Source organism: Rhopilema esculentum, chromosome 20 (assembly GCF_057945365.1).
Source record: "Rhopilema esculentum isolate cy_ngs chromosome 20, ASM5794536v1, whole genome shotgun sequence".
Lineage (NCBI taxonomy): Eukaryota > Metazoa > Cnidaria > Scyphozoa > Rhizostomeae > Rhizostomatidae > Rhopilema > Rhopilema esculentum.
This window is the reverse complement of record NC_142834.1, coordinates 15684731-15694105: the sequence shown is the minus strand read 5'-3', so window position 1 is coordinate 15694105 and position 9375 is coordinate 15684731. Positions and strand designations below refer to the sequence as shown.

General features: G+C 34.3%; 1 protein-coding gene across 1 annotated transcript; it reads left to right on the top strand.

Annotated features, from left to right (window-relative positions):
- Nucleotides 1-3641: 3641 nt before the first annotated feature.
- On the top strand, nucleotides 3642-8645 carry LOC135687391 (G2/mitotic-specific cyclin-B). Its single transcript, XM_065203935.2, has 8 exons — nucleotides 3642-3799; nucleotides 4303-4404; nucleotides 5477-5629; nucleotides 5842-6111; nucleotides 6479-6637; nucleotides 6939-7175; nucleotides 7322-7567; nucleotides 8090-8645. Exons 1-8 carry the CDS (start codon nucleotides 3773-3775, stop codon nucleotides 8183-8185), a joined length of 1290 nt encoding a protein of 429 aa, XP_065060007.2. The 5' UTR covers nucleotides 3642-3772; the 3' UTR covers nucleotides 8186-8645.
- Nucleotides 8646-9375: the final 730 nt, after the last annotated feature.

The following is a 9375-nucleotide window of genomic DNA, read 5'->3' as shown; positions in this document are numbered from 1 at the left end:
GACAAAACATCGTAAAAATTCGTAAAATAACACCATTTTACAGATGAGGAAATTGAAATACTAGCATCTAAAATGGCTGAACAGCTCTATATTTCTGTTCATAGTCTCCGACGACGAAGAGGGATGTGCGCTCCAGCAATAGTGAGCATTATATTCACACCCTGGGTATCGGATTCTCCGTAAAAGTAGTCTTACGAATAAATGCCGTTGTGAAGGGGTTTAGGAGTTGTGATGAACCTACGAGGACCAAGGGATATACCTACGAGACATAGTTTAATTATTCTATGAGCTTCCTTCATTCTCGAGGCTTGCCAGATTGGCCTTTATTGCCGGATTCAAAGTTAAATTGCCTGGAAAAACTGTTTTTGGCCTTTTAATTAAATTTGTTTAATTAAATAATTATTTAAATTTTAATTTAATTTGAAACTTTCTCGTGGGCCAATAGTTATGCCTGTCATTTCTACCGAACTTTCAGATATGACCCTTACATCGAAAATCATTGACGAAATCTCAAACAGGCGTTCCTCTTGTGTAGAATCTTCTGCATAATTCTCATTTTGTGGAAACTACCCGCCAGAACTAAGACACTTTTATACATTAGCAAGACTTTTCCAAATAATATGAAAAACTTTGGCGTAGTTCATCTAAACCTGCAAATGATGGAGATTTCAATCTTGAAAACTTTGGAAAATATAAACGTGCTAAACTAGACGAAAGTCAAGTAATTGATTAACTTAACCATTTGGGGCTACTCTATGCCTTTACCCTTTATATATTCATTGTAACATCATAAGCACTTACGCCTCATATCTTGTCAAAATGGATATTCCACAATAGTATCAATAAAAGAGGCCCAAAATGGCGGAAATTACTAATTTCCCGTACTTGTGACGTCATCAATACTTTGACACGTGATAGTTTTTAACTGGTTTATTTTAGGATTTATGTTTCTAAGCAATTTTTGTTCAGTTTTTTATACTCATTCGATTGATGTTGTTTGTTTTCAAATTTGACGATTTTCATTTTTTTCTGACCGTTAAAATTTACGTCATCGATCACATGACATCTAGGGAGAAATTTTTTTGGACACCCTTCAAAATTTCAAGGTATTAGTCCAGGGAAGTGGAAACAACTGAAAAACCTCCGGTTACCCTCTCCGCCAGTTTGTTAGGAAAAATTCCCTGTCAATACCAGATTGGCCTTTATGAGGCCAAATTTTCCAACTTTGGCCTTTCCCAAAGTCAAATTGCCTGGAAAAGTTGTTTTTGGCCTTTTAATTAAATTTAGCCTTTTTTTGATGAGATTCTGAATTGAAAGAGTAATTACTACATTGATGGAAAACTTAGTAGTTTGTTACAAAGTGTTACCCACATGTCAAATAATTTCACCTAACCAAACTATAAGCAAAGGAGTTTTTTGAAGAAGAAATAAGTTTCTTATTTGAGTTTCGACTATAAATCTCTGTGAATAAATATTCTGATTTCAAAGTTTATTGAACAGTTTTTGAATGATTCTGGCAAGATTTTTGCAACGGATGTATTACTGTGAGCTTTGCCGGTTCTGTAAATATTGGTTTGGTTGATACGGATGGATTTTGCTGAAAATAGAAACTTGAATCAGCCTCAGGTAATTAGCTATTTTAATTATCGCTCCCAATTATCAAATGTGCATCTTGCAAGAAAAAAGTAACCCAGTATCATTCGTTTGATTGTCGTTGAATGCACAGCACACCCTGTCTGTGCTGTTTTCAGATGTTGGTCAAACTTGATATTAAGGTTACTTTTAGCTTTGTAACCACGCCTCAGGGGAAATTGTATATTGTTGCAAAATGGTCGAACATTATGCAGCAAGACCTTTTTCGCTGTAAAAGTGCTTGTTATCTCATTAATAATGCATTTACGATACTTCTCTTTTATTACCTTCAGTCGGAACCGGTATCCAATAGCAATAGTGTCATTATCACTTTGCGATGCAGTAAGATGCCAAAAATCAACTCTTTCTTATGAAGTATACATTTTTCGTACAAGCAGCAGCATCTTGCAGCAATCACCTTACTTATTTATGAATAATGCACCTATCATTTAAGAATAAAAACTGCACTCTCTTTTTGAGAGACAGACTATGTCTACCAAGAACAGACTTAATATTTGAGAGATGAGCTTATTTTTTAAAACTACACATCGAATCCAATATGTAAATATTTTTACGTGCAAAGATATTCGTTGGTATCAACGAATGACTCGAATAATTCGCTCTGTGGGAGCCTTCTTCTTCGTCATTAGGATTTGTGTCAATGTAGAATAAATGTACCAATGTAGAATAAATGTACCAATGTACAATAAATGTACCAATGTACAATAAATGTACTAATGTACATTAAATGTCTTCCACCACGAGACCTTAATACTCCGAGACCTTAATGCTCTTTTCTTATTTTGAACCATTTCCCTACCTTTATTTATCTATGCTTTTAAAGATGTTTTTAAAGCTTCTTGGTGGGTGATTTCTTCACTTAAAAATGAGTTGCAAAATTAAAATCTCCATACCTTTGTACTTTTCAAACATTCATACAACAATTAATACATTAAAGTCGAGATTCTGCTTACTTTCCTTATCATTCATGTAATGATTTTCGTAAATGAATAAAATTTAGTTTTCTTATAATCCTCCGCTGTTTTTATGAAAATAACCTAGAGTTCTTGACGTACGCCATTTGCAAACTTTAACCTCTCAGGGCGATCAATATATAATAACATGAATAGTTTATATAACATTGTTTTCATGAGCTAAAATAATGCTGGATTGCAAAAGATTTCAATACACTTTAATTTTAAAGTCTTTTCAGGCTCATTTTAAACTCTAGACTAAACCTAATTGCAATAGGATTTCATTAAAAATGGCCGAAATGGCACCTAGATAATTTTTGTCCAATACCAAAAGAAAAATTTGCCGATCGCCGAACTTGAGACCAACAAAACATACAGCAAATGCCAAGGAATAGGAAAATGGTTGTAGAAAATAACAATTCTCATGCAAAAACTATTCGTCCATAGAATAAATGCAAGGAATTTCAACTCAAAAACATTGCTTGCACTTTTCTTATTTTACCCTTGATGTAGGAGGGATGTACACGGCCAAACGCTCTTTCAATTTGACAAAAACCTTCCATTGACCATTGTAATAAAAATAGTTTCAAAATGGATTTCATAAAGCAAAAATAATTGAGCTTTCCGCCTGACATTCTTCAGAGTATAAAACTTCAGAATAATTATCGAGAAATCGGTTTGGTTTGGCTGACCTTGGTAATTTTTTCCTTATCTTTTTAATGCCAAACCTTATGAATTGCAAAACATACAAATTGTTCTGAGGAATGATTTCTGCCCACCTAACGTGAAAGTGTTTTGCGATGTGAATGATTTGCACATGTTTACGTTTATCTCGCTCCTTGTTTCTTTCTTCCATTGCTCTTATTCCCAATTGTAAGTCTTCCTTTTCTCCATTTTCCCCTTTATTACGGGCACGGGCATTTCGACTCAAAGCTGGTCCCAGAAGATCTCACGAATTTACGCCTAGACTCCCTGTTGATAATTTTAGCCAATCGGGTTGCCCCTAGCTGGAGATTCAAATTCGAGCGTTTTTCCAACGGCCATTGTCATTTTGATCACACATCAGATGCCCTGAGCACCAAATAAAAGAAACTCGTTCCAAGGTAGAAAAGAGCATATTTTTGTCAATATATTTACACTGAAGGTTTCTTAAATCATACACAGAAATGGAGGCTGCGAGAAGAATTCGAAACGTGAGTAAACTTTGCAAAAAATTCATCTTAGGCATCGTGCTTGTCCCTAAAAAAAATACTGTTTTAATTTGCCTAATTCTTTCAAACGTCCCTATGCTTCAGAAAAGTACCATAACTTTTTGTTTTGGTGTCTGAATGACGTTGCTTGCTTCCTTTTTCTATTAACGGTTTGACGGTTGTCCGCTTTTAGGAAGGTACATAATATTAGGCCTACTCCGAAGCCTCCACGTGCTAGCGTCCCCAAATGTTTCTCATCTTTAAAACATTAATAATTCAAGTTTGCTGATCTATTAATAAGCAATGCGGAACAGAAATGTGATAATTGAATGCAAGAATCTGCTAAGTGGCCTATGATTTAACATTTAAAAAAGTCAACAGCATATTGCCTTTGTTGTTTTGCAACTGGTGTTTGTCTTCAATGGCAGTGCAAGATCTTTAATCTTTGAATTTTTATTTTATTTAATATTTTCAGCTACATTTGCTAATGAAATATTATTTTTTAGAATATGGATTATGATTTCAAGAGAGGAAGTACAAAGCCTGGTATCAAACAGACCAAGGGTACTACAAGGACTGCTCTTGGAGATATCAGGAATGTAGCTAAAGTATGTTTCTTTTTGAATCCAGAGACTTATAAATATTTTCATTGCTCGTGTTATTTGAGACACAATTTTGTACAAGATTAAAGAGGAATAAATTCAGGAGCACAGCCTTGAATGTTTTTCAAAACTGCCATTTCAACTGTGTTCTTCAACAAAGCAGATGGTTGAAATGACATTTTTTAAGGAAATGTTTATTTAAAACCAAGATAACAAAGTGCTTGTCAAATTAAGTGAATAGATGACACTGTTTAGGATTAACAAACAAGCTACACTCTATTTTATAAGAACAATTTTGTAAGAACACAAGCCTCAAATTTTTTCAGAAGTTAAGAACAAATAAAGAACATGCTGAGTCTGAGCTTTCTTCGTTCTAAAATACGTTATAAAAAGTAAAAAAAATGTATCTTAGAACAATGTTTTATCTCAAAAAATAGGAGTCTCTTGCCATCCAGGGGTGTTTTGGGTGAATTTTCAAACTTGAATTGCACTGCATACCCCTTAACTATTTAATAATAAAGTATGAACAATGCAGTCTCTAATTTTTTTAAAAAAATGAAGAACTGCCAGCCTAATCTTCGATTTACTGGGTGTATACAGAAAAATGTCTGTCTTTATATCCAACTAGCATCCTTTTTCAATGTCACAATTTTCTTCAACTAGGGCAATAAACAAAAGACCTTCTAGTTTAAACAAAAGCTGAAAAAGTGCAACCTAATAGCATGGGAGATGATTTTGTGAAATAATTATAAATGTTGCAAGTGAAGTTAGTTTGCTTTCATTGGTATATTTTCACTCTGCAAAATTTGTACTCTTTTGTAAAATGGGATGTCTTGTTTGAAGCACTTGACACGTAAAGCAGAGATGCATAAACCTCCCCAGTGAACCAAATTTTATTTTTTTTCCTTCTTGAAATTTTGCCATGCTTCCTTACACCTAACTGTGCACCAAGGCAGTACCGAATGCTTAAATTTAGTGTGCCTGATTGAAAACTAAGTAAATTATCTGCTACAATATGAGACAAACCCTTTATCGATTCGTACAAATGGTTTATATACACTTTTGTTTTCTAATCCAGGAGAGAAATTTTGATGTTAAAGCCCAGCAAAGAAACAAGAAAGTTGAAACGCAAAAGTTACTTTCTCGTGATGCTGGTAAAGAAAATGAAAATACTGATTTGATGGTGAAACGAGGAAAAGCCATGTCAATTTGTGAAACATTGCCAGAAAAGGTTATTATAAATGTTATAAATGTTTTTGTTACATTTATATCCATGTAAAATTGCAGCCCTCTTGCTATGAACAATTAATTGATCAATATTCTTTTGAGAGAGTTTTGTGAATCTCCCTACAAATTTAAACATATTCATTCCAATCCATTTTCTCTTAAGTCATTCTTTAATACTTTGGAATTTCAGTTTCACATTAATTTCTTGTACTCAAGGAAGCAAAAATTGAAGAAGCAACAAAAAAGAATCACTTAGGAAAAACCGAAGAAGAAAATGTTGAAAAGGCAAATGTTGGTGAAGTGCTTGGGCATTGTAGAGCCATGTCAGTTTGTGAGAGTGACCCAGTCATTTTAGGAGTCCGATCAATGTCTATATGTGAGACAATTCCTCCAAATATCATAGACATAGACAAAGAAAGTGAAAAAGACCCATTCCAGTGTGCTGAATATGCTGCTGATATCTATACTTACCTTCGCAAAATTGAGGTTAGTTTTTGTCTATGCTGTTCTTATAAATAAAATGTCCTGTAACAAAACAATACTTTTTTCAAGAGATGTGTACTGAAAATATCTTGTTGAGACTTTTGGAGCTTTTTTAGGGTTTGAAATAAAAGATGACCATGTATTACAAATATGGTTGTCGTGTGACAAAAGCAAACTTTTGTTTTATTTGCTATGCTTCGGTAGGCTATGTTTCGGTCAAAAGGCATAGCATTTTGTGTTTGGTTCTTAGACAAAAAAATTCGGATTCATTTTATTGCTAGTTATGCAGCAATAAATGCTACAGATCTTGCCTTGTCTAAATTCAGTTTTTAACTTACATCTGACTCTCTTTTGACTTTCTTGTTTGCAGAAGGTGCTTTGTGCAGGTGATTACATGCAAAAGCAATCTGAAATAAATGAGCGAATGCGATCAATTCTTATTGATTGGCTGGTTCAGGTTCACAGTCGTTTTGGATTGCTGCAAGAAACACTTTACCTCACTGTGGGCATCATTGACAGATTCCTGGAGGTTTGTACAGTTGTGCTCGATTAAATATATGAATGAGTTAACTTTTATGCTAGGTCTATGGTGTAACTGTATTTTGAATCCTATAATTAACTCTGAATGTTCTAGTCGAAGCTTCTTATATTGGGTAGAGAGGTCAATTCAAACATGACAGCAAAGAAGACTGACAATGTTCTGCTATTCAACTGAAACATTTAAATCAATCTTTATTAACAATCAGTTTGCAGAATACCCAATACTTTTTTAAGAAGGGCCATGTGATTCGTCATTTTAAGTTTTGTTTTCCTTTTACCTTTTAAATTAGCATCAAGTTGTGAGCAGATCAAAGTTACAACTGGTTGGAGTCAGTGCCATGCTTCTAGCTTCAAAGTATGAAGAAACATATGCACCAGAGATTGGTGATTTTGTTTACATAACTGATAACTCATACACCAAAGGAAATATTAAAAAAATGGAGCAACTTATTCTGAGGACACTTGACTGTGACCTGAGTCAACCACTCTGTCTCCAGTTTTTAAGAAGGAATTCAAAGGCTGCTGTGGTAAGTTTCCTCTGAGCTTTATCTTTCATTTCCTAAATATTAAAAAATGACACATGTGAACTATCTGTTTGTTCAAATTTGACTTGGATGTTATCTTTTGTAATCTTTTGTACCAAATATTTTGTAAGATATTATCTATTAAACAGGCAGATGCAAAGAAACACACTCTAGCAAAATATTTAATGGAGTTAACACTGGTCGATTACAAATTATCAAGAATGCCCCCTTCAATAATTGCTGCAGCGTCTTTGTACCTTGCTGGGAAAGTTCTTGAAAATGCTGAATGGACAGATACGCTTGTTTACTATAGCACTTATACTGAACAAAGCCTGATGCCAGTTGTGAAATCAATCGCAAAATTAATTGCAAAAGCCGATGTATCCAAATTCCAGGTTTGTTCTTTAAATCTTATTTGTTATGCATTTTATATACCTTGCCAGGAACAGGATATGTGAGTATTTTATATACCTCAAGCTTTCAAGCCGAAATAGCTCCAGGTGCTGTTTCTTTTATCTGTTATGAGAGAGGTTTACCCCCCCCCCCCCTTCCCCCACTCCTCTAGATCTCAATATGTTGCATTTTTGGTTTTTTTGCACTACCAGTCTAAGAAAACAGAGAAAGTTTTTTCATGAAAAACTAAGCTCCGACGTAGAACTGAAAGTTTCTTAAATGCTGCTCAACTTGAAAATACAAAAGGGCTTATTTTGATAGCAAAGAAATACAATGGGTGACGGAAGCTTGTGTGGTGTGTTGATGCCAAGAGAATGAAATTGTTAGCAAAACCTATTTATACCAACAAACCAAATAATAAAGAGATGTGTCAATTGATAATTGTTTTATGATAGCATGTTTATTCCATTATAAATTATTTTGAGAAATGTTGGCTTAGTAAACAAGTTTCTTTTTTGTTTCAGGCTTCTCGGACGAAATATGGAAACAACAAATTCATGGGTATATCGCAGATCTCCGAATTAAAAGGAGACTTGATATTCAAATTATCCCAAGATTAAACAGCTATGGACCAAGCTCACGTGACATTATTGAATTGCAACTGAGTCTAGAGATTCGTATCTGAAGAGAGTCTTTGTCAATAGACACTGACAAATTGAAACGACTTTTTCACTGGATTTAAGTTCTTGTCTTTCGACAGTACATGTATTAAGGTCGTTAGTTACAATCAAACTGGTACCAATTACAGTGTTACCCTTTTTGCTGACGATGTCCTCTGATGAAATGAAAAGCCTCTTTAAAAGGATGTCCCGTTTCTCCTTTACATTTCATGACAATGGACTCCTATAAACGCCGAAATAGAATAGTCCCCCATTTATTCTTGTCGGCGGGGAAGATATGGTAATCAACTGGTATCTGTTTAATTGCGAATTATTATTCATTTAAATGCATTGATTGTGTAAGTATTATATCTTATTTTGTAAGTGAAAACTTTTGTAAATATTGATCTTATAAATCACATGTGGTTATTTGTTTTTTTACAACCTTTCGAAGCCAAATCTGGAAAGTTTAAAAAGCATGTTATCGTTTTTTGCTATTGAGAAATTAGTTTTAAATTTGAACGGCATGATTGGAGAATTTCACTAAGGTTTTAGGATACGAAATTGCCAAAGAAACTCCCTTTGAGTCGCAGTCATGCATAATTGTTATCCTATTATTAACTTCCACCCCTCCTTTACTGCGGTCTACGGGGCGGGGACTAAGACTATTATTTGAATTAGGCTACATTAACGTAGTCCACAGAAATTTCATTACACTGTCTTTAGACCACAGCTGTCAATTTTTCATTTCCTAACTCAAAAACGTAGATGACGTGTCAAAATGATTTTGAAACGACCGGTAGTGGATAGAAACATTTTCTGTGTCTCGTGTTTACTGTCATTCGGATCCTATTTCTTAAATTATTGTAGTTGGTAACTTTCCTAAACCAATAGACAAATTCAAGCATTGTAAGTGCGTTCAAAGTCTTATGTCAACCGCTTCAAGCCGATTATAAGCCCGCTTTCCCCCTTACCAACTTTTTGCAAATGCAAACGGCCCTCCACTAACTTAATCTCAATTTCTCATCACCATACAAATGAAAATTTATGTGGACTCAAGGGAAATTATTTTCGATCATATTCTTTTAGTATCATGATAAACCGAGTGGGGAGTTTTTGGACGTAGATTGGCCTAGTGGATTGGTATGTTC